Below are 26,781 nucleotides of genomic sequence, written 5' to 3' on the forward strand. Positions count from 1 at the left end.
TAGGAATCACTTTATCATATATACATCGTTACAACTAAACGTTCCAATAGAACTGATGCCGTAGTTGTTGTCTGATTCTCAAGATAAAGATAGCACCAACATCCGGGTCTTCACGCTGTTTACATGAACCACGTGTTATGGCTATAAGGACTGCTGCGCGCTGCCGTGCGCTTTGGCACGTGTCTTTGCTGTGAACGCGCATTATCGAAAACAAGCGATATGTTGTGTGCGCGGGCTCGCGTTTGTCTGGAGAGCGGAGCTTGGGGCGATTACTCTCGGCAGCTGATTGGTTTGACACAAACTATCCTCGACCTGATTGGTTTTCATGTCTGCGGAAGAGAATGTCGTCATAACAAACCTATATATTCGCAAATACGTTCAACAGAAATGTTCAAAAACAAACGGATGGCATTAAAACATATAAAACAATGTGGTGTCTTTTAAATTATAAAATCTATCCAGGCAGTCAATGAGAGTATAAATACATAAATAATTAAAGAGAGAACACATTTAATAATGAGAACATTCAGTTATCTAGACAAATATTACTGTTGTGGCTTAAAAAATGATCTTAATAAAAATATTTTATTTAATTAGTCGTATTATTATTGTCGCATATGCTAATTGTACTAATAGCAACCTGAACTTCCCAGGCTTACTGCATAGCCTATAACGTTACTCCTTGAATAAAAAAATCAAGATAACAAATGAACCACATTAGTTAACATAAAAAGTATTCATTATTTTTATTTTTTTCCTCTACATTTTATTAATTCTCCCTGGCTTTTTATGCATATTATGTATAAAGTTGTTTATTGAATTTAAGTGGACTACAAAATGCCTAAACTGCTTCTTTATGAATTAATGTGATCATTTTAGATTTGGATAATCGGTGATTAGTTTTCGACATATTTTCGTTGCATTCATGCAGCTATAAAAATACGTTCCGTAAAATTCCCACGCGTTTGTGAATGAAGACAGGACAGAAGTAGCTAAATGTTGGTGAGCGTGGAGCGCACACTAATAGATCCACGCCTCGTACGCAACCGCATCACAGTCTCATTCAAAAAAAAAAAAAAAAGAAGAAGAGCAGAGAAGACTGTCACAGCGGAAGAACTATGAACAGTAGACTCTGAACAACAACAACAACAACAGCAACAGCAGCAACAGCATCTTGGACCGTCGTGACACATGCGGGCACAGCAGCGCTCCTGAATGAGAAACCCTGCAGTGGGGACAACAGCTGATCCACTTCCTCCCAAAAGGTATTGCATTGTACATCATTCAATATTTGTCTTGTTTTCTTTTCAGATTTGATTATATTTTTCAATGCATAGCACCCAGTTTGTGAGTTGTTTTAAGAGCACTGTATCCTAAGTGCCTCAGCGAAGGTCACATTGGTCTGCTGTTTTTAATTTATTCAGCAAGCAGTAAGTTAAAACACAACAGTCTTTATTTTTTATTTTATTATGTGAGCTGGGTAATAATTGGCTTGTGTCCGTGGGAAAAGCTTTACTGTGGGTTACCATGCTGCGGAGTTATAAAATGGGACGCAGAATGAAAACATATGACATCATCGGGACAGGCTTCCTTATTTAGCCGAAGACTTCACGAATTCACGTTTGAAAACTATTGATCAATATTTATCATCGTCGGACCACTGTGTCGGTTCAATAGGTAATTAGTTATTTATATGTGAACTGTCAACGAATATGATGTCAGTGACATTCATGTCAATGTAGACTAAGGAAGTTTTAACGTTCTGCAATGCATCTGGCGTTATAGTTACGCACAATTACTAAAACACTGGGCTGGTTCTTTTGTGACCATTTATTTAAGGCAGTCTCTTCACTTATTATTTATAAGGCGTAGCAGATGCTCTCTGACGCATAGAGATGGGGCTATTTCTTTAGTGCTGTCAGGCTGTGAAACCTACCCCTACATGAACCTCAAACCATTTATTAAGCAGTATTGCTCTAAAATGACTTGATGTGTTGTCATGATTTGCATGTGGTCTTTGTGGGTGTATTATTATGGAAAAAGGAACCAGTGACATTATATGGCTGAAAGTAGCTAGGATTCTAATAACTGCATATTACAATGCAAGACATTCAACTAACAACTACTAAATTGATTATTTTACTACTATTTTTTTTTTAATCTAAAACATTTCAGTCCTTTTTTGATTTGTTATTCTTTATGCATGTAGCTCTTTTATGGGACATAATACAAAACACCAATCAGATGAAGTCATCATCTTGACCTATATAATCGTTAAATTACATTGTATTTATTTACACATCCGGGATTATTTTCACTTGGCTGATAGCCCCGCCTCTGCAAATCATCAATTGGATGCTTCACACGCCAGTAACGCGACGCCCCGCCCACTCACAAAGCAAGCAAGTCTATCACAAAAACACAAAGAGTGCAACAAAGACTAGAGAAATGTACAACCTAACCGACACACACAACTGACAGATAGTCTCAGTCTGAGGTCTCAGACGGAATCTGCTCCTAGACAAGACAAGCGAAATCAAAAAAAAATATCACAAAGTATGCTCTGAGAAAAAAAAAAGCTTCAGCTTCCCTATAGAAAATCTATGCCAAACTTTGAAGTGAGATCCTGTTCAGGTGGTAAGTTGACACTCTACGTTCATTTGAAGCTGAAAGATACTCATATATTTGCCATGTGAAAGCATGATTATTGTTAAAAAGCTTGTTAGTAAGTTGACAAACTCAAAACCATTCCTTTCTAAATCTCTCGTCTGTCAGTGGAAAAAAATGTGGAGCCGGATGCATGCACGCGGTTTATAAATGTTAATTACACGGAATAAAACTCAAATATGGCATTTTGATTGCATGAATCATACAATGTAACATTGATATTGGTGTTTGCAGATATCAAGGCTCAAATTTAGTCTCCGTGTCATTCAGCGCTTCCTGGTTTTGTCACAAAACACGAGTCTTTGTTTTGTATCCACATCGGGCACAGGGTTTCTTTGTTGTTTTCTCTAAAGATTTTGCTGACAACAATCAGTTTGCACCTTTTATAACTGGTAGCCTATTGTTGGAGCGTGGAATTGCTTTTATGAACATCTTGCTATAGTTGTTTGTCCCTTTGCAGCGAAGTAAAACAAAAGAGAGGCATTAATGCTTAAATTGCACTGAATATGTGACCTGCTTAGTGCTATTTTATAAGTGATTAGTAGCTTAACGTGGCTATTCGAGCTCTTAAACGGCTAGATTTGTTATAGCTATTATTGTTTTTCTTAAGCCATGATAAGCCTTATCCTCTGAGGTTAACACGCGCTCATGAACCTCCTTTGTTTGTCTGCTGTTGATCTTCCTTCAGATCCACCGTCCTCCGGTTTTATTCCATTAGGCTGCTTCTTTTGTTCCCAGTAATTTAACTGTTCAACAGATTGAGCAGTTGTAAACATATTTAGAAAATTTCACAATGTTATATGTGTGTGTGGTTTCAAATCAACTTTTCTTTATAAAAACACGCTTGAGCACTAATGTGGTTGTATTTTTTTACACAATATAGGCTAGTTCTCCTAGCCTATTGTGATCGATCTCCTAGCAGATAGATCTCCTGCTTTTAAGATTGCAAGTTTATATAAATAATAATTATACAAATTGCATATCCACAGATATGATGTTTACAGGTAAACAAGTTCTCTCCTTTCCACCGAGACGCGTGCCACATCGCGCGCTGCTCGAGCTCTACTTTCCTTCATGCACGCGCGTAACTGTGTTGCCATCTCCACTGATTATATGCGACTATGTGCTTCACTTGTTTACGTAAAGTAGCTTATAATTGTATTGTATAATATAATTTTTTGACTGTTATAGAGCATGGTCTCTATAGCACAAGCCTATATTATATAATTATCAAAATCAGTAGCCCATATCCTCTTTCATTCCCTGTATCTGCTTTTCTTAGAATCTCTTTTTGGGCGTGTGTAAAGATTTAACTGGTCAGTTTTAATATGTAGAACGATGACATTATTTGTAAAAGTGGATATTCAAGACTTTTAAAGCATCATGATAATTTTACCGTGTGTTATTATGGATGTTTTATACAAATCGAAAGCAACATGGAGTTGTTTCTCCATGCTTGTTTTGGTTAGGTAAGTCAGCGGATGTTGCTTGTTTTGGCAAGCTCTGGCAACACCACAGAAGCAGAGCTCGCGGCTTTGTTGGTCGGCATGGTTGGAGCTTCCTGTGCTATTGCGGAAGTGTCTGTGTTGTTGCCCTCTCATTAGCAAAGTATACAGAGTTTCCTGTTATTTTCTGATTGACTGTGTGAACAGTATGCAAACTATGGAAAGAAAATTGCAATTAGAAAATGCACGTCAAACATGTCCAGTGTCTCAAACAGCATTCGTTTTCAAGTTTGAGAATGACTTAGAATCATGTTCCTAAAAAGTACCATGGTAAAGTGGTATCACATGGTAATATTCAAAGTCCCTTTATCTAAACCAGGGATTGCCAAAATTTTGTCATGGAGGGCCGCTGTCCTGCAGAGTTTTTCTCCAATCCCATTTAAACACAACTGAATCAGCTAATCAAGCTCTTTCTAGGCATATTAAAAACTTCCCAGCCAATTTGAGCTAAACTCTGCAGGACAACGGCCCTCCAGGACAGAGTGTGGGCACCCCTGATCTAAAGTCTCTGGTTATAATGCATGATAATCAAAGGACATGCTGTAGTCAGAATCTTTGTTATTTAAATAAGTGCAGTCTTCCACAAGTATTGTGGATTATTCTGGCTCTGTAATAAGGGGCAGTCTGGCCTGGTTAACCAGGATGAGGGAATGTCATTGTCTAATTCAGTGGTTCCCAACCCTGGTCCTGGAGGCACCCCAACACTGCATGTTTTGCAGTGTCAGACACACCCTGATTCAGGTCATCGGCTCATTAGTAGAGACTCCAAGATCTGAAATTGGTGTGTCTGAGAAAGGAGCTGTGTAAAATGTGCAGTGTTGAGGTGCCTCCAGGACTAGGGTTGGGAACCACTGGTCTAAGTGGCAATACAGCTTAGCTCAGTGCACAGGGCAAATAGCTGCCATTTTTGACATGCTTAAACAACTGTTGTTGGCTAAAAGTGAATCTTAAATATGTGGTATTAACTGGAGGGAAAATCTTTATTATTCACACTTCATCAGGCACATAACACCTCACAGGCCGATCAAGCTTAAGGTGTCAAGAGTGAAGAGGAAATTATTGTTTTCTTTCACTTTTATCTGATTTCAGCTGCTCATTGGCTATGTATTCTTGCAGTTCTATGACTAATTTTCATGCTATATAGAAATAGTTCATACAAGTTGTGCATGGCACTAGCAACACCAAGGTCATGGTTTGATTCCCAGGAAATGTTCAAGATTGTAAATTAATTAAAGATGTATACCTTGAATGCAATTATCCAACACTTTAAATAAAAGTATCTACTAAATGCATAAATGCAAATGTAGGTTCAACCTACAAATGGAAACGGTCATCATTTAATGGTTGGTCTTTCCATGCAGTTTCAAGCTTCAGAAAGGATACAAAAGTATCATACAAGTGGTCGATATAACTTGTGCACTATATTAAAAAGGCATTTTCGTTTTTCTTTCCCTTTATTTCCAGGGCGTATTTTCTCCCGTGGTGTCTGTGTGGAGCGTGCCACACATCCACTCCACAACAACGACGGCTTTTGCTTGCATCTTCCAGTGTTTGTTCTGTCAGCAAGTTCAGCAGAGCTGCAACTCGTCTAGTGCCAACCCAGAGGAACCCAGTGAGGAGCACCACGACTGTGAGATGGTAAAGATGACAAAGTCCAAGACCTTCCAGGCCTACTTGCCCAACTGTCACCGAACCTACAGCTGCATCCACTGCCGGGCACATCTCGCCAATCACGATGAGCTCATCTCAAAGGTCAGTGGAGTCTCTAATGGACTAACAGTCTTGGGGGATAATTCATCTTAACTACTTTATTAAGTACCATAACGTTGCTTCAGCTGCTTTCAAAGTGCTGTAGCTTTTTATTTCTTTAACATTTTTTGATTGAAAACAGGGCTGCATGATTAATCACATGCGATTGTCATGCGTGTCTCGTTAGTAAAGCCGGTTCTGTGATTAGCGGTAAATGTCCATCACCTGCTTTCAAGTGGAGCGGCGATTAATAGACATTGCGTAGCTTGTCAGCGAACTACGGCTCTATCGCGTTCATAAACGCAGATGAATCACATGCGGTTATGAACGCGATATCGCGTAGCTTGTCACCGAACTACGGCTTTAAAACAGAACCGGCTTTACTAACGAGACACGCATGACAATTGCATGTGATTAATCGTGCAGCCCTAATTTAAAATATACATTTACATTTATTCATTTAGCAGACACTTTTATCCAAAGCGACTTACAAATGAGGACAATGGAAGCAATCAAAAACAACAAAAGAGGAATGATATATAAGTGCTATAACAAGTCTCAGTTAGCTAAAACACAGTACACGTAGCTTTTAAATAATACAATAAATAGAAAGAAAACAGATAGAATAGAAAAAGAATAGAGTAAGCTAGTGTTAGAGGTCTTTTTGCTTTTTTTGGTTGTATAATAAATGAAAAGAAAACAAATATAAAAACATAAAACAATCCTCAAATGAATAGTGTTTAAGTTTTAAGAATAGAATTAGAATAGAGAGTGCTGGAGTTAGAGGGTCAAATAAAGATTATAAAAAATAGATTGATAGATTAGAAAAATATGTATTTAATTATTATTATTACTTTATTATTCTATTACACACACACATACACTAATATATATATATATATATATATTAGTGCTGTCAAAATTGGTGCATTTACGTATGCGATTTAATTTTTTTTTTTTCAGTTTAACGCGTAGAAAATATTTAACACAATTAACTCTGGGGTGTAACTAAGGTTGGCCATCCCACTCACAACTGCTGCTTCTGTCTCTTTTTTTTCTTGACAAGAATTGCATTTATTTAGACGCAGAACGTCTTTACAACCACATCAAATGGGAGACTTTTCAGATGCGCACTCCAACTTCACCTGAGGCGCTAGTCAAACAAGCATGGAAAAGGTACAGGTGAACTGTGGTCAGATGAGATGTTGTCAGGTCATATGTCAGTAAAAACAAATTTTCCTGTCCTGTCAGCCGTTATACTGTGCTCATAGCACATACTTTTCAATTGCTCGCACAAATGCAGTTGCAGATGCATTTCATATTAGAGCGCAAATGAAACCATGAGCATGTAATGTCGTAGTTATGTAATCAGTTAAATCATGAAGTTTCAAAAAAGGCGATAAAATCTGCCTTAAAACTGTGCATGTATGTAAGTGTTTGTTATATTTCACATTAAAAACATGTCTCCGAAATGCATTGGTTTTCAAAACTGTCCTGGAGCAGCACAGAACCGTCTCTCTTATCTAACAAACCCAATTCAACACGTCGTCTCATTAGTAGAGACTTCAAGCCCTAAAGCATATCAGAAAAGTTGAAGAAAAAATATGATGCGTGTCAGATCTGCGGCATGTTCAGTAGCGGCAGCTCTTAAAGTAATAACAGCCAAAATAACCAAATGATTTAATAGTTAAAAAAGGCCTTCTGAAGCAAAGCAAAATGATTGTGTAAGAACGTTTTTTTTTAAATTGTATAATAACAATAATTTTCGGCAGCATTCTCTACATGCAACAAATCGCTCCATCTTGCAACAGGCTCTTTAAAAATGACTTTAAAAAAACACAGTGCTTTATAAAAAATTACACCAATTCGCAATGATAATAGTGTCTGCTCTTTTTATAAATATTACGTAATCTGCAATGATCAGGAAATCTTCAGTAAGAACTACCGTAATATAAGAAAATACCTGTAATTTTATTCTTAAGATAAAAAAATAAGATGTTCTTTAGGAAGTAGTTAAGAATTTTTTGAAAGATAAGTTTCTAAGAATGTTCCAAAGTGAAAAGTTCTTAAGAAGTTCTAAAATACTTGAGAATTTTCTTGAATCGAGTCCCAGTTAGATTAGCTTCCTAATTTTTATAGTGAAGCACCAATTTAAATGCTCACATACAAAAAGAATGGGTCTTAAACCTGAAGCTGTTCAACATGTCCTCTCAGTTTTCATGAGCCTGCCAGGTCATCCAGCAATGTTTTATGGATTATGTTGACCCAAGGAAAGGAATGCTGATTAACTTGTATTTCCATTATGTATTTGGAGACATTTGTTGTTGTTGTTTATTGTGCAGTTCTGTATTGTTATTGTAAAAAATTGCTATGGCCTCAAACATATCAAGGCTAAAAGTACTTCACCTAAACAAAGGAGTATTTATTTATGTTTTTTTTTTCCTGGTTTTCAGGAATATATACTGTACATATATAATACTTATAATACTTATTCTGTAGCTCAAGTGGTAGAGCATTGCGTTATCAAGGTTGGGGGTTCGATTCCCCGGGAACACATGATAGGTAAAAATTGATAGCCTGAATGCACTGTAAGTCGCTTTGGATAAAAGTGTCTGCTAAATGCATACATTTTTTAAATTTATATATATATATATATATATATATATATATATATATATATATATATATATATATATATAAATAAATATACACACATTGCTATTGCAATATATATCAAGACACATTATATATTTATTTTTTTATATAAAAAATAAAATTAAAATGTAAATATAAAAATATATTATTACATATATAATGCTGAATTTAACACTTATTTTCCTTTTTTTAATTCTACACTTATTTTACATTTTTTTTATACATATTGGCAATAGCTATAGATTTTGGCAGTGATATGAGGCTGAATAATGCACTTCTGTTAATTGACCTGGCCAATGTTTTACTCTATCACTCGTATTAAAATATATATTTCCATATTTCTAAAATCTACTGTAGAAATGTACAAATCTCATTACCGCCAAGTTATGGCTTGTTGACACGTAATGATGATGCATTGCAATCTGTATATAAATACAAGCAGGATCTAAAATAAGACCTGTGGAGAGCAGCAGTAATATCATGCCCTCTTTAAATGCAGATTAATTTGACTGACTGTACGCATTGCCAGTTAAACCTTTTTTTTGGGACATGAAGGTAGACCCAGGACAAGTAATTGCATTTCACACTGAGCAACAAATTTGTTTGAATGGGCTTCAGCTCAGGCTCCAGTGTGTTCATCCTCCAGAATATTACAGAAAGCCTCTTTTCGTTCAGCCTGTACGCCCGAACAGGATTGTTTATGTGTCCAAATAAAAGCATTAATGCTCTTAGCACTTGAAAAACACCACATGCTCTTGGGAGGTGTGTCGCACTGGGTGAAAAGAGGGTTTGCTATATGGCTGCATTGAGCTCTCTTGCAACTTCCTTTCTCCAATTCATCTCCTCAGCACCAGGAATTACCTCTAAGCTGATTATACCATTGGGTGATAGTCTGGGTCCAGTGCTTCTCTCCTTTAGCTACTGCAAACCTAAGGGCTCTTTTCATGGCACGCATATTAATTTAATTAACAAATGGACCTGCTTGATGGCAGCTTGTATATTATGAAGGCTACATTGTTTCTGGGATGTTATCTGCGAGAAGATTTCAAGGGCAAAAATAGACATTAAACCATGAAAAGCTCAACAGATTCTTACATATCCTCACATTTAGATGGTGCCTTAAAGATGGCTTTGTTAAAAATGACCCACTTTATTTCAGAATGGAGGCCTTTGTTAGGGCTTGAAAGTGGAAAATGTTTCTGGCTTTTTTGTTTTAACTGGTAAAGCAGGTCAATTTGATAATTGCCTACTTTCATTCTTCCAGCATCGCCACAAAAGCCGAGACTTGCCATGTCAGATATCATTCTTGTTGTTCTTGTTGTTGTCTTTGATAATGCAATCTCTCTATATATATTAATTGTGCTAAAACTTTATTAAAAGGATGCATACTGTCCTACTAATGCATTCTTTCATAAACAAGGAGGTATTAAGGTATCTTGCATTATGCTTTCAAAAACCTGCCAACATTAGAGAGGATTAGCATGCATGGTGCTAGCCAACAAAAAGGCTTGTGGAAAGGCTAAGCTAAGGCTTTTCTGCAGTAAGTCATCATCAAGCACCCCTCCGGCTCATAGATAGACACCCCATCTGCTCCTGAGATGGGACATTGATTAGCATTTCACTACATAAAGACCTATATACGTTAAGCAATGTAAAAATCCTTACATGGGGCACCTCCAAAAAATACTCCTTGGTTCATGGAAGAATTACTGATCGCTCTGCACCATAGGCACTTTCCCAACACAAAAAGCCTGTTCTAAAACATTGGCAGCATAATTATTTATAACCTCTTAGGTGCCTAATTTTGGCCAAATATACTTAATTATTTATCTTGCATAAATTGATTGCACAATTTTTTTCTTTTTAAGATTCCTCATTTAGGCCAAATGTTTTTATTCATTTATCTGCTTTTCTTGCATACATGTATTTTTATTTCTAAGATGCCTTGTTTTGTTCAGATGTATATATTTATTTATTTTTCTAGGTAATAATTCATTAATAATGATACTAATTGATTTCTCATAATGCATGATAAATAACTAATAGTTAGTCAGTAATGCATACATTTATGTAAGATGTAAGATTAATTAATTTGTAGATCTTAAATTTACGTATTTTCCGGACTATAAGTCGCACTTTTTTTCATAGTTTGGCTGGTCCTGCGACTTATAGTCAGGTGCGACTTATTTATCAAAATTAATTTGACATGAACCGAGAGAAATGAACCAAGAGAAAACATTACCGTCTACAGCCACGAGAGGGCGCTCTATGTTGCTCAGTGCTCCTGTAGTCTACCTCTGAAAACATAGAGCGCCCTCTCGCGGCTGTAGATGGTAATGTTTTCTCTTGGTTCTTGGTTCTAAATAAATGCGACTTATAGTTCAGTGCGACTTATATATGTTTTTTTCCTCGTCATGACGTATTTTTGGACTGATGCGACTTATACTTAGGTGCAACTTATAGTCCGAAAAATACGGTATGCATCTTTCATAAATGTATAAATTTTTTGCTGAATAACTGAATTTGTTTGCACTTATTTTATTTTTGTACACATTTTATATTTGTTCCAAATTGACTACAAATATTTGAAAACAGAGATTGAATAATATTTAATGACATAGCGATTGGTAGATATTGGACCAATCGCACCAGGAACAAAAGCATGATTAATTGACCTGGCCAATATATTGGTCTTTCTAAAATCGAACATAGAATACAATTCCATTACTGCCAAATTATGATCCCAGAATGCCTTCTGCCAGACAAAAAAAAAGAAGAAGAAAAGAAACCAAAGATGACAAATAAAGCAAAAAAAGTTTATCATAAGGTTTTTTCCTTTTAATCCTGAAAAGTATACTATTTTAGTGTGCTCTGTTTTCATGCTTATCAGAGTAATGTTAGGTTAGAGACATGCTAAGCTAACAGTACAACTGCCTTTGAAGTTTTGGCCTTATCTGCATCTGTTTGTTGATTGGTTGGCAAATCTGATCCCTTTTCGATCTCACTATTTCTCCTCCTCAGTAGTTAAAATGGGTTACCCCTTCTATCAAATGTGCTCCCACAATCAGGATTGTAAAGAATTAGAACAAATCTGACATTGACTGCAGTTTGTCTCAGAGCCAGGTGCCTTTGATAGGAACAGTAAATTACCAACTTGTTCTGTTTTAACAACAGTAATCTCAGGTTACATTAGCAGAAGAGTTAAGATCTGGAGAGAGTGAGGAGAGTCAGCCAGTCAATGCTTAGTAAGTCTTTAGCCAATAGATAAATGAAGACAGGCAAAAGAAGCAGGAAAGAATGGATGGTTTTGTTGAACTCAGGTGGAAAGTTTCAGGCTTACAAATTAAAATCAACCTGTGTTAGCTGCAGGAAGGATCTCAGAAATTTTGCATAAAGACCAGAGAGACGTCTGTTCTTTGATGTTCTATGGTTGTGGACAGAATATCCCAACTTATTTAAAGTGTGTGGATGATGCTGGTCAAAGTTTATGATGTGATCATGACTCAATGAATTGATGCCATAAATCTTGTGACTGTCTTTTGAAGTGATAATGTAATGCTACATGCTCCAAATCTCCATTGATTGGAGTGCAGTGACACCTGTGTAGTTTCAATACACAATGTATTGAAGTATATAATTTAAGCATGCACAAATAACATGGACATATGCCAGAATGCATTTAATTTTTTATTTACATACACCAACCAGTTTGGGGTTGGGAATATTTTCAGGGAGAAGTCTGTTATGCTCACCAAGGCTGCATTTATTTTGCAGTGATATTGTGAAAAATGTTTTGTGAGAAAAGTTGTGACCAAGAAAAAATGAGATGACTAATCTAAGCAGTTTATATAACAGGCCACCAATACCAGTGCAAGTGTGCATTTGGTAGAAGGTTTTGAAATACTATTCCAAGTTTGTTTTTTGTAAAGCCCAAAGAAGAAAATAGGATTCACTCTTTTGTTACGAACATTTACTCTATACATTAGACCAGAAGTCCAAACTGCCAATTTAAATAATTGATCTTCTACACTTCATTGAGTGTCCAGGTTAACCTAAATAGCTTTGGCCCTTGTCATGCGGAAAAAAAGCTTCAGTCTTCATTAACCTTTCAAAAGAGAAATTAATTCCCTGGCAAATAGGAGCGAGTTGTCGAATCCTAGGGATCCCTTCTGTGTGGCCTGCTGTTATAGTTACAGTAAAACCAAGCAACACTTACCAAGATTTCCTCAAGCCATGTCAAAAAAAAAAGTAACCAGTCATTTGGAACACTGCAAGGGAAAAAGTCATTTAAAGTCTAACTTACACTCTGTAAAGAATGAATTACAAAGAGAAACTCTGAAACAAAAGACTGTATCTTTAATGTTTCATACTAAACGTCAAGTTGAATCGGAAGCTTGCATAAAAACACTTTGTGTTAACATTTGCACAGTGTTTCTCTTTGCTTATTTGCACTGAATGTTTCCCAGGATTGTAGCGCAAGTCTTTTGTAATTCTAGCATAATAATGGAGGCAGATCTGTAATTAAATCTCATTGATCTGGCTTAAATGCATTCTCTTCCTTCTAAATGGACCGCTTTCGCCCCTCCTCTCATTCCCATGTGCATTATGCACACACTGCCATTGTAGCTACAGCCAGATTTACTTGTCCCACAATGTAAAACGACACAGTTGGGGGCCTTTCATCGTGTCAATGTCCCTATAAAATTACCTGTTGGGCTTTGGCTCGAGCTGGTTAGACACTCCTCTTAGAAGAGCGCAGACAGCTGCTGTGGAATACTCGGGTCATCAGCAGTGGAAAAGTAAAGCCGATTCACCCTGTCCCAGCTCTTGCGACTGAGGATGACAGCTGGTTACCAGGAGCACACTGGTCTAAATCCAGCCACTTATAACAACAACAAGCATGTATTGCATTTGTAGAAAAATCATAGTTAGAATTTTCTTTTATTATTAACTGTGTTGGTGAGATTTTCACAAAAAGCTTTCCTAATTCTTGGTACTCCATATTTTTAGCTAGTGTGTAAGAGCACTCAGTGCTCCATCCATGAATATGTCAGCCTAACCATTGCACACAACATACTTCTATAATACTGAATACAGAACAACCAACTTTTTGTATTTTTCCACAGTCTCCTCAGTGTATCACTGTCATTATTAGTGGTGTTTGCTAAGGCAAGCGTCATTTTAACTATTGCGCATACTATTAAGATAAAAAGCGGAAGTGTTTTGAAGTGTCTTGTAAAGCTTCTCTGCTTCTAAACTTTCACACATATGCAAATATATGCTTATTTGACAAGTTTATGATTTATATACATATATACACACACACATTCACATATATATATATATATATATATATATATATATAAAACCATAAACTTGACTCTTTTTTTGTCTCTTATGACAGTATGTAGTGACTAGTATGCAGTGTTCAATCTTTGCCTCATAACACTTGCTAGTCCAGGTTGTTTATAGAGGGTGTGGTAGAGGCTAAATGGGTTAAGGCTTAAAAACCATCAGCGGAGATATAGTAGGGTGAAGAAAGTGGCCAAGAGATTAAAGAGCCAGAGATATTGACAGAGAAGAAAGAGGGACCCAGACAGCTTAAAAAACAACTGACACTTATGATTGGAAATATACTTTTGGGATTAGTTTAACCAAAAATGAAAGTTCTGTCGTACTTTTGGAACACCAAAAAAAAAAATGTCATTTTCAGTGGTGTACTGTTCGTTCTTTTCCAACCAGTTGACTGAATGGGGAATGGCGCTATCAAGCTTTAATTCAAGCTTCTATTTTTTTTTTCACAAATTGGAGAAGTACTTATGTCATGAACAGGAGATCTAGATCAGATTTCAATAATTTCAGAGAATACCGTTTAAATTTCACTTTTTTCTCAAATCTAAGACTTGTGTCTTATGGATGACTTTTTACAAAACTTTAAAAAAAAAATATAATTTAATTTAATATTTAATTTGTATTTATTAATTTATTTATTGCCATTTTAGAGCTTGAAAGTTTTGGTATTCTATTGAAAATAGTGGTCATTAATCAAATATTCACTTTTGTGTTCTGCGGAGGAAAGATAACCATACAGGTTGGGACAAACATGAGTAAATTATGACAGAGTTTTAATTTTGGGTGAACAATCCCGTTAAACACTGAATGGAAACCCAACAGAAGCTCCTTCTGTCAGTGTTCAGCTTAATCTCCATTTTTATAAAGAGGAATAAAAGCACCTCTGTTCCTTCACTCTCCATTAGCCAGCTCAGTGTGTGGAGCTTATAATGTAGTCTCATAAACCCACGTTTTCTAAAGAAAATACTGTTTCATACTTGCACACACATATGCCGAGACTCATTTATGAAATGCACATGTTGGCCTGTGACTAGAGCTTGGCTGTCAGAACACAGTGTGTTTCAGACAGACTTTCCATGAGCGTCTACATCTCACACACACAGGCAAACATACAGAGAGCACCACAACGCCCACACACACTCTTTCATGGAAAAGCATCTGTGCATCTGATGTATCTGTGAGTGAGGGAGAATCTGTCCATAACATTATATTTCTCTTTTTGTCTCTAGTCATTCCAAGGCAGCCAGGGACGAGCCTACCTCTTCAATTCAGTGTAAGTATATATCTCATTCACATCAATCATTTAAAGCATTTTCCATGTTGTGAATTAAAAGGATACACTATTGTTCAAAAGTTGTGAATCTGTCTTTTTAAGAAATGATTCTTTTATTCAGCAAGGATTCATTAAATTAAAAATGATCAGCTGTGGCAATAAAGATATTTATAATATTACAAAAACGTTCTTTTTCAAATAAATGCTCTTCTTTTGAACTTTATATCCATCAAAGATAATAAGACATGTTTCTTGAGCAGCAAATCAGCATACTGTATTAGAATGATTTCTGAAGGATCATGTGACGCTGAAGACTGGAGTAATAATGCTGAAAATTCAGCTTTGCCATCACAGGAATAAATTAGATTTTAAAATCTTTTACGATAGAAAACAGTTTTTTTTAAAAATATACAAATGAATCAAATAAATGTAGCCTTGATTAGCAGAAGAGACTTCAAAACATTAAAAATCTTACCGCCCCCAAACCTTTGAACAGTATTGTGTATGAGGGATAATGTACCTGGTCATTTATGCAAAATAAACCCAGACAGATTCCTAGGCAGATGGGAGTTATATCACCCTGAAGGGGTTTATTCTGTCAAAATGACCGTGTGACTGCATATTATCCCTTACATCTCTGTCTGAGGCTCATAGAGGAATGAGAATAGCTGTTTTTCATATTACAAGAGCTTTAGGCCTAAACATTGCACTGCTCTCTAATGATGCAAGTTGATGATTCATCATATTTTAGCATTAGACTACTAGTGTGTTTAAGCCTGCGTTCTGGTGTGTGTGTGTGTGAGATAAAGTCTAGGTTAAATGTGGTTAGGTTAAATACCTCAGGCAATACATAGAATGCTCAGTCTCTTACAAATATACAATTTTGACCTATAGATACTTTATGAAAGTGTATATGAAAGATGCATCAATGAAAGATTAATTTGCTATTAAATTAAATCATGTTACCACTGAAAATGCATGCTGATGCACATCACATTATTAACAAATATCATATGCTAGCTTTCAAATGTTTGGGGTCAATTTCTTTGAAAGAAAATGAATACTTTTATTCAGCAAGGATGCATAAACTTGTTGAAAAGTGTCAGTAAAGACACATAATTCAAATAAATAAATATCATGGTTTCCACAAAAATATAAAATGGCACAAATCCTTTCTATAATAAAAAATGTGAACAATTAAACTGATTACTGAAGGATCATGTGACACTGAAGACTGGAGTAATGATTATGATAAATTTAGTATCACAGGAATAAATTACATTTAAAATATATTACAATAGAAAACAGTTATTTTCACTGTTAATATTTCATAATATCACAGTTTTTATTGTATTTTTGATCAAATAAATGCAGCCTTGATGAACATAAGTGACTTCTCTCAGAAACATTAAAAAAGTCATAACCAACCCCAAACTTTTGAACAGTAGTGTGTGTAAGTTGTGAGATTCATTACTGTGAATTTTATTCATTATGAATTTCAATAAGTTTTCAGCATTCTATCAAAACCAGTTCACTATGCGGCTAATCTAAAAAATCTTTTGCTTTTTGAATTTATGTTTACTCACTTTTAGCGTTACTAACATTTGAGCCTCATTAAAGATGAACAGAACTTATTTCTGTGTAAATCATTTGTAAAACCATTCTGAGGTGAATTGTATCGAATGCTGCAGTTTGTGTATATGGTTTTACCATCGGTATGCAGAAACATCTAAAAAAAGCCCCTACATCATCTATTTTATTCAGTTGATTTCTGATGAAAATTAAACGTGATTTTTACGTTTTTTCTAGTTGTGTCCTAGTCTTATTTTATGTGATGCTACATGGCCATTGGTGACTTCCAATGTAGACACTGTTTCCAGTGACAGCCATCACATCTGCTGTACCTTTTTTTCCTCAGTGTGAATGTGGGTTGTGGTCCGGCAGAAGAGAGGGTCCTCCTAACAGGTTTACATGCTGTGGCAGACATCTACTGTGAAAATTGTAAAACCACTCTGGGCTGGAAATACGTAAGTTTACTCTCCTTCCATTCCACACAGATTATAGACTATTATTTTAAACGCTTTAATGTCTTTCCCTTGCATCAAAAGACAAGCTGCGTTTTGTTTCGAGGTGTCACACTTTGCTGATACGTGCTTGTCAGAGTGCTTGTTCTGCAGATGCAGTGACAGCAGTTGGCTAATCTGAGCTGTGTGTGTTTCTTTATTTTAGTCTACTTATATCCTGTTACTCCGCTGGTCTCTAGTGACCAGTAGTAACACCCTCTGACCTCTCACTGCAGTCCAGCACACATTTAGCTCTATATATGTCTTTATTCACCGCTCAATTAGGACCCACATTGATGCTGTAAGTGTTCATGCTGTTGTGTTTTCATACGCCATCCAAACAGCAGACACTGAATAATAGATCAGCTTTGATAACACTTTATAATAACTTCCATTAATAAGTCATTGAAACAAACAGTACCTCATAATATAATGCTCAACAGGTCTATAATGTGAATTTAAAATTTGAAATGTTTCTTTCATGTTTGAAAGTATTTCATCATACATAAAAGTACAGAAATAGGCAATAAATTAATATATTTTTTGAAAAAACTAATACTTATATTCAGCTAGCATGCATTGCATTATTTAAAAGCGAGAGTGAAGACATTTATAATTTTGCAAAAGATTTCTATATCAATTATTTTAAACTGGATTATGGATATGGATTTTTTTGACATCAAAACCTGCTGAAAAGTCAGGTTTGCCATTACAATAATAAATATTTGAATAGAAGAGTTATTTAAAATTATGTAGTATTATTATATATTATACATATGCAGTATACATATATACACATACATATATACACACATATATACACACATATATATATATATATATATATATATATATTTTGCAAAATTATAAATGTCTTCACTCTCGCTTTTAAATAATGCAATGCATGCTAGCTGAATATAAGTATTAGTTTTTTCAAAAAATATATTAATTTATTGCCTATTTCTGTACTTTTATGTATGATGAAATACTTTCAAACATGAAAGAAACATTTCAAATTTTAAATTCACATTATAGACCTGTTGAGCATTATATTATGAGCATTATATTATTATTATTTTTTTTGATTAAATAAATACAGCCTTGCTGTGCATAAGAGGCAAAAACGTAAAAAAAAAGTATCTTACCAACTCCAAAATATTGTTTAATATTGATTTATGTTCACTTGGATCAGTAATGAGCTACTCAGAAAATGCAAAATAGGTTTGCCATATATTCCAACATGTTCAAACTTACTTACCTTATTGCATGTTAAATGGGACAAAATAGCTTAGTATAATGTATCTCTGCTTTAAAAAGCAGTAGTTTTGTGCTAATAAGTTTTTGTCATCTAATAATCTTTTCACCTTAAGCTAATGGTAAAAAGAAAGCTCTGTTGCATTATTTGTGTGTTTTTGTAAATGGCAGACATTGAGGTTTTATGTAGTTGTTTCTCTTCCTGATTAAACCGGAGCTCTAATCGTATCTTAGGATTGGTTAAGAGGGATTTTACACTCATGACTCAATTTTGTTAGTCTTCAGGTCTCCACATGTTTGATCACAGAACATCTAGATTCGAGCCACTCTGGAACAGTGATCACAGAGCAGTTTTTCGAAGCTCTTTTCACAATCATCTGATGAGTAGCACTCAGTAACAGCTCTTATTTCAAGCCAACTGAGTCGAAGCTGGTAGTGTAGGGTTTACAACCAGAGGCACGATGACACACCACTGCTCTAGTGGGACGATTTGAGTCAGATGAGTAATGGACAGGTATGAGAGGAGATTCAGACAGCCTAAAGCAGTTAAAAAGACTTTAGTTAAGCTGACCATACTAAAGCAATAGCTAGTTTTAATATAATTTCATCATGCTGTATTGTGTATCAGGGGAGTCTTATCCTGTCCAGAATACAGTCGTGGCCAAAAGTTTTGAGAATTACATAAATATTGGAAATGGGAAAATTTGCTGCTTAAGTTTTTATAATAGCAATTTGCATATACTCCAGATTGTTATGAAGAGTGATCAGATGAATTGCATAGTCCTTTTTTGCCATGAAAATTAACTTAATCCCAAAAAAACCTTTCCACTGCATTTCATTGCTGTCATTAAAGGACCTACTGAGATCATTTCAGTAATCGTCTTGTTAACTCAAGTGAGAATGTTGACGAGCACAAGGCTGGAGATCATTATGTCAGGCTGATTGGGTTAGAATGGCAGACTTGACATGTTAAAAGGCGGGTGATGCTTGAAATCATTGTTCTTCCATTGTTAACCATGGTGACTTGCAAAGAAACGCGTGCAGCCATCATTGCGTTGCATAAAAATGGCTTCACAGGCGAGGATATTGTGGCTACTAAGATTGCACCTAAATCAACAATTTATAGGATCATCAAGAACTTCAAGGAAAGAGGTTCAATTCTTGTAAAGAAGGCTTCAGGGTGTCCAAGAAAGTCCAGCAAGCGACAGGATCGTCTCCTAAAGAGGATTCAGCTGCGGGATCGGAGTGCCACCAGTGCAGAGCTTGCTCAGGAATGGTGGCAGGCAGGTGTGAGCGCATCTGCACGCACAGTGAGGCCAAGACTTTTGGAAGATGGCCTGGTGTCAAGAAGGGCAGCAAAGAAGCAACTTCTCTCCAAAAAAAACATCAGGGACAGATTGATCTTCTGCAGAAAGTATAGTGAATGGACTGCTGAGGACTGGGGCAAAGTCATATTCTCCGATGAAGCCCCTTTCCGATTGTTTGGGGCATCTGGAAAAAGGCTTGTCCGGAGAAGAAAAGGTGAGCGCTACCATCAGTCCTGTGTCATGCCAACAGTAAAGCATCCTGACACCATTCATGTGTGGGGTTGCTTCTCATCCAAGGGAGTGGGCTCACTCACAATTCTGCCCAAAAACACAGCCATGAATAAAGAATGGTACCAAAACACCCTCCAACAGCAACTTCTTCCAACAATCCAACAACAGTTTGGTGAAGAACAATGCATTTTCCAGCACGATGGAGCACCGTGCCATAAGGCAAAAGTGATAACTAAGTGGCTCGGGGACCAGAATGTTGAAATTTTGGGTCCATGGCCTGGAAACTCTTAATCCCATTGAGAACTTGTGGTCAATCCTCAAGAGGCAGGTGGAAAAACAAAAACCCACTAATTCTGACAAACTCCAAGAAGTGATTATGAAAGAATGGGTTGCTATCAGTCAGGATTTGGCCCAGAAGTTGATTGAGAGCATGCCCAGTCGAATTGCAGAGGTCCTGAAAAAGAAGGGCCAACACTGCAAATACTGACTCTTTGCATAAATGTCATGTAATTGTCGATAAAAGCCTTTGAAACGTATGAAGTGCTTGTAATTATATTTCAGTACATCACACAAACAACTGAAACAAAGATCTCAAAGCAGTTTAGCAGCAAACTTTTTGAAAACTAATATTTATGTAATTCTCAAAACTTTTGGCCACGACTGTACATTCATAGGCTCATATTCTACATTTTTATAGCTTTTTATTTCCCCCTTTCTTGGACCAAAAATATTTTCTTCTCTCTTTCTGGCCTTTTAAACAGCCAGTTTTGGCTACTGTAATTTAAAGGCCTCTGTTATGATTAGTTAACATCTTTATGTCAATGTAGTTCCAGCAACAGTATTGCAGCAGTACATAAATATTATTATTGTTTATTTTATAGTCATTTCACAGTCATTTATTATTTTATAGTCATCAGTTCAGAAAAAGTGCAGTTCTGTTTTCCCCCCCAAATTGTGCTGCCATACTAGAAGAAGAAACCATATGTAAATGTGTCATATGTTGTGTGATAGTATATGTATCAATTGTGATAAAAACATTGCGGTTCATTATGTAGTTCAACCTCAATACATGGTCTGGGTACACTGATGAGGGAGCATATCAATATTATACTCAATTAAGTATAATTCATGAATGTTAATTAAAGGGGACATTTCATCCAAGAAATGAATATGTAATCTTCATTTACTCACCTTCATGTCTTTTCAAGCCCATAAGATTTTGGTTAATTTTGAAACACAAATGAAGATATTTTAAATGAAGCCTGAGAGGTTTTTGTCCCTTCACTGAAAGTGAAAGTGAAAAAAAATAAAAAGTCCAGGTGACTAAAATTCACTAGACCCTAAAAGGTCATAAAACAGATCCATATGAATTGAGTGGTTAATCCAAATCTTGTGAAGAGATACAGTTGGCTTATATGATGAACAAATTTAATTTGTGCAAACAATGATCGACAAACACATACATATAGTGCATTGATTATGGCAAACACAGAAGCTTTTTTGTGTGTGTGTCAAGCACTAGAACACATTTAAAAGCCTAAATGTCTCCACATGTTTTGGATTAAACCACTCTGTTAAAGGCATTTTTGGATCTTCTGATCTTTTTTAGAGTTTCTGTTACCCAAACGTTCAGTGGAGGTTGTGAAACTGCTCAGCTTTCATTGAAATATGTTAATTTGTGTTCTGAAGATTAACCAAAGTATTATGGGTTTGGAATGACATGAAGGTGAGTAAATGATGACAGGATTTTCATTTCTGGGTGAACAATCTCTTTAAGTAGACAGAAGTATTGCTTGATTTATTTCAGTAGTCAAAACGGCATGTTTTTCAGTCCTAATGCTTCGTCTGTTTTTGTCTGTTACAGGAGCATGCGTTTGAGAGCAGTCAGAAATACAAAGAAGGCAAGTTCATCATCGAGCTGGCTCACATGATCAAAGATAATGGCTGGGAGTGACCTTCATCTACTTCCTCTCTGCTCAGTGACCTCTGGGCTGTTCTGTCGTGGACTTTGCCGAGTGACACCACCACACGCACACATACAGAAACAAAAAATGCACAGACACGCGCACGCACACACATGTCACCGTCGACCATGACACATCCTGACATCTCTACTGGGTCATCAAAAAAACTCAAAGGCAGAGTGACTGGAAGCGAATCAAAGACATCTACAGTCACTGAAAGGCTCTTGGACCTTCTTCCAAAATGGACATGTCAACACTTTGGGTTCTGAAACTTCTCCCTTCCTGTTGGACTGCCCCATTAACTGCTTTGGGTGTGTGTAAACGCTCCTCGTAAGCTGTTAACAGTATCCAGAAGACACATTCTCACTTTTATCATGTGACATCCTCCTCTCCTTTCGTGAATATGCAGGAGGTGTGCGTTTTAGTGTGCGTTTTCTTTTCAACAGGAATCTGGAGTCCTTCCTGGTGGACTGATGTTACTGGTTAGCATTTTTCTCCTTCTCTGAAAAAGCCCGTTCTGATTGTCTTTCCATTCACGTTGGGGTAGTGACAGATACAATTGCCATACGTTATTGAAGATGGGGATGGTTTCAGGGTTAGGCTATGTAGCAGAATATTTCAGATGGGCGGTGGGGGATTTGGGTGGGCGTTCAGCATTGCAGTGGCATGGCATTTCCCTTGCATTTTACCTATTTTATTTCCAAATCGAAATGTTTTTCTTCCTCTGATGACTTCACTGTGCAATTCGTGGGACACTCTGGTACAGCAGTAGCGTCTGACCCCTGCAGGAGCTTTAATTGTCTCTGGTGCTTTTGGTAGGATTACACAAACACTCGTCTTTGAGTTGGCATTTGTGGCGGGTTCCATTTTTGCAACCGTACTATAGGCGAGAGTAAAAAACAAGACAAGCGACAGCCGTTTGGATGCACTGGACTTTGGGGAAAACTGAAACTAGTGTCCTCGGAACATTGTTTGCATTACATTTTCATCCCCCTTCACGCCAAATGATGACATGATTTTACAAAACTATTGTTGTTGATATTACAATCATGTTTATGTTCATAGCTATGTGTAATTTATGTGGTAAACCACATGTTTGGACATGCACATGCATGTTAGCTCAGTGTGTTTTACGCATTATGTTTATGGCATACTTGAATGCAGTTACTTTGTTTGCACTTTGCAGAGGCCTTGTTCATGGGTTTAGAGGCAAAAGTCTGTCCATTTTATGGCCTTTTTTATCGATAATAATCGAATGATTGTATTAGATGCTTTGAATGATTTGAAGGGTTGGGTGGTTGCTGGCTTGATCATCTTCCTCTAGTTTCAAACACAAAATCAACTGCTTTCGCAATCTTCTGCAGGCTGGCAGACCTGTTCGCTATGCTCGTAATTCGTCCTATTGGATTTGCAAATCAGAAGCAGGTCTCAAATTTTACAGTCGGACACCATTCAATGTGCCGTTACTCAATTCTTTTGCTGCTAATAGAGATAAATGCAATCTGGAGCTTTTACTTTAAACCTTCTGCACTTTAGCTGGACTGTCTGAGTGCATGCGAGCGGATGTGTTCCTTTTGTAGCTTTTCTCCACATCTTTGCCTCTAAGCAGCATGAATCTTGTGCCTCTTCAAAAGAAAAAAAAAGAAGAAAAAAAGAAATCTCCCTCTCTTGTGTTGTGCGGCGCATGACTCCGAGAACCCAGCACATCTAATAGAAGCTCTGCTGGAGCTTCGTATCAAACTCGAAAACAACACATACTTTGAAATTAACCTCACAGAACCGCTATCTACTCGAAAGTCTATACAGGAACTTAATATAATCCAGTATTTTTTCATAGTTCTATGTCAAAGCCAGAGATGTTATGAAACGGTGGTTGTATTCTGCAAAGGGGGCGGGGCAGTTAGAACGGGAGGGGCGGAGCTTGCTTCCTGTAGAGGTAAAGAGTGGCATTTAATGTAGATTTTTTTTTATTGAATATAATTATAAATATATATATATTGAATCCTACAGATAAATATCAAGGTTTTGTCATACATAAGGGTGGGTGGGATTGGCGGGCAATAGTAGAATAAGTGGCAAACCTTTAGTTAGTGTTAGTGTTCGCCGCCGATAAGGTCAGTCTGGTCACGTGACCTTCGAATCTGTCAAAGACAATGCAAACAAAAAATAGTTGTAGAAATATCTTACTTGAAAGATGATAACAGAGTTACAGACAATACATTGTCCCTCTCACAAAGTTTTGTACATAGAGTAACATATTTAAGGTTTTATACATATTTGTACTGGGTTAGTTTCTCTACTTCCCCGACTTGAAGCACTTTTGTTCACTGTCTCTCTGGCTTTATATATATGTGTGTGAATGGCGAGAGAGAGTGTGTGGATGCATGTATGCGTGTTTCATTACTTCCCTCACTTTATTTGTAGCCGTTTTTGCTGTTGTTCACTAGTTCCTCTGTGCTGTTTCCTTTATGACACTTCTTTTGCTGTCTCACAGCATGTTTTGATGTGTGCTCTCTAAGCTTGATGGTAATGAGCTTTGTATTTAAATTGTATTTTTTCTTTAATATTAAAGTTGATTTTGTTTAGTTTCCTGTTGAGAGCCTAATAGCAGAATGTCTGCTGGTCGTGTTTAAGCATTATGGTCAGCGGTGAGCTGGATTCACCTGCCGAAATTTCACAATAAAAACACAGACCCAGACCCGTTTTACAAAAAACAGCTTTCCCTAAGACTTTCAGAAGCAGAACTAGATCCAGGTCAGTGTCACTGTCAGTGTAAACCAAAAAAATAATAACACATCACTCAACCGATACATTTTTACTGAAAACTAAATCACTTGGTCAAACCAAAAATCAAGTTTGTGGCCTCTTTGAATTTTTTTTTTTTTTAATTGTGATTTGTCTTTTGCAGCAACATATTATGGTGTTTCTGATATTGGCAGTAGAAACGATTGTTTACTTCCATTTTTTGCTGTTTCTTTTGGTGACACTGGATTCAAACCTTTCTAGAGGTGTAAATCAAATGATATCTAGTCTAAGGCAACAGTGGTATGCAAATGAAACGATTGTATAAGTTTGCAGAGTTATTATGTTTTATTTGGACTGTTAAAATATAAGGTCTAAAGCATGTTGTATTTAAAATGGCTATTTTAAGTCGTGCCTGGTTTTCTTTCTTTCTTTTTCTTCAATGCAAAAAAAGCTTTTTTCCTCTTTTTACTTGATTACATTGCTTTGCATTACGTTCTAGTAAAGATGAGTCACATTTGTGTGTTTTCACTGTATTGTAAACTATTCAGATATCACAATAAAGCTTAAATGGTATTATGTTTTTTTTCTTGGATATTTCTTTAAAAAAAATCAAGAACACTCATATCCTTCAGTTTTCCTTCATATAACTGATCAAAAAGCAGTTTTTGCATTATGTTTACTAGTCGTTTCTACATGTCTGTATCTATTTCTGTTGAGGGACTTTATTCTCCTGTTGATCAAACATCTTTACTGGGCTGTTTTTGGTCTTTTGACGCTCACCCACTGTGCGTACTGGCTTAAAATTCAAAAGTTGTGGCATGAAAGCCATGTGTTGTCAGAAACGTTAGTAGATGCTTTTATCACTTGCCATTGGCACTGGAGTATTGCTGACATAGTAGCTGTAATATCTAATAGCACAAAGTTCTAAATGTATTTATCTCGCAGGCTATTAAATAATAAACCTTCAGTTTTTATTTAATGTTGAATATTCTAATAGCATAAATTAAGTTTATAAAAGCTATGGATGATTGTAGCCTAGTGGATTTTTTCCCTTCAATTTAAGTTTTAAAAGTTTTAAATAAACCACTGCTGTAAGCCAGTGTTATTTTAGTATAATTCAGACACTGTTATAGTTTTAAATAACATTTTGAATTAGTTTTTATTTGTATAGTTTCGGTTTTCATTTGAACTTAAAGTTTTAGTAGATTTGTGCTTTTGTCATTTTTTTATTAGTTTGTTTAAATATGTATATATAATTACTGCAGTTTGAGTTAAAGTACAACAACAAACCAAATGGAAAATAAGAAATTCCCTGGCAACTAGCTGAAATAAAATCAAACTTTTTTTCTTCTTCTTTTTTTTACACTGTAATATATTTAGGTTCAAACCCATTTTTTAATCTATCAGATATCGAAAATATTCTAAAAGTTGAAAAGAATAAAGTACTTCACATTTAGTCAGACCAGTAAAGTAGTTTTAATTCTTCTCTTCAGCAGACTCACTGACCTGAAACAGCAGTCAGTCAATGTAGACTATACTGTCTTTATTCACCATAGGCCAGTTTTGACCTACTGGCTAATATAATAAGCATGTGCAATGATTGTGAGTGATTTAGTTTGAAAAGTACAGTCACTGAAGTGACATTTTATCCTGCAATTAATGGAAATATCCACCACTGAAGTCAGCAGTAAAACGCAAATCATTCAAAACCACCCAGGTACGTTTTGGCCCGGTCTCAGTACAAAACATTCCCATAACGTTTGAAAGCCAGCATATTTTGAAGCATATATCAGTATATCTCTTATCATATGAAAACAGAACTTCTCTCTTACTGTATGAGTGTTTTTATTCTTTTATGTTCAAGAAATGTTTGCTCGGAGAGTTCAGGGTTGACTTAACATCATATTTTAATGTTCAACATTACATCTGCTAACTTGTGTCAGGACAAAACATGGCAAGAGTCCAGTCATCTGACAATGGATCAGTTATGTCATCATGTAACAATTCTATTGACTT

General features: G+C 36.1%; 1 protein-coding gene across 2 annotated transcripts; it reads left to right on the plus strand.

Moving 5' to 3' along the window:
• The first annotated feature begins 1,056 nt into the window (after positions 1-1,056).
• Positions 1,057-25,341, plus strand: LOC132139986 (protein yippee-like 1). Of its 2 annotated transcripts, none has more exons than XM_059548730.1 (5): positions 1,057-1,265; positions 5,637-5,924; positions 15,158-15,201; positions 17,120-17,228; positions 21,921-25,341. In XM_059548730.1, the coding sequence occupies exons 2-5, from the start codon at positions 5,808-5,810 to the stop codon at positions 22,008-22,010; spliced, it is 360 nt and encodes a 119-aa protein (XP_059404713.1). In that variant the 5' UTR covers positions 1,057-1,265; positions 5,637-5,807; the 3' UTR covers positions 22,011-25,341. The 2 variants fall into 2 exon arrangements, with proteins under 2 accessions (XP_059404713.1, XP_059404712.1); XM_059548729.1 differs by lacking the exon at positions 1,057-1,265 and adding an exon at positions 2,414-2,637.
• Positions 25,342-26,781: the final 1,440 nt, after the last annotated feature.

Source organism: Carassius carassius, chromosome 4 (genome assembly GCF_963082965.1).
Source record: "Carassius carassius chromosome 4, fCarCar2.1, whole genome shotgun sequence".
NCBI classification, from domain to species: Eukaryota; Metazoa; Chordata; class Actinopteri; order Cypriniformes; family Cyprinidae; genus Carassius; species Carassius carassius.

What these genes read in the sequence shown, in the direction of transcription:
- LOC132139986 (XM_059548730.1), top strand. Translation starts at nt 5,808, where the DNA reads ATGGTAAAGATGACAAAGTCCAAGACCTTCCAGGCCTACTTGCCCAAC. An exon ending in ACGATGAGCTCATCTCAAAG is followed by an intron (nt 5,925 to 15,157) that starts GTCAGTGGAGTC and finishes TTTTGTCTCTAG; the next exon opens with TCATTCCAAGGCAGCCAGGG. An exon ending in CCACTCTGGGCTGGAAATAC is followed by an intron (nt 17,229 to 21,920) that starts GTAAGTTTACTC and finishes TGTCTGTTACAG; the next exon opens with GAGCATGCGTTTGAGAGCAG.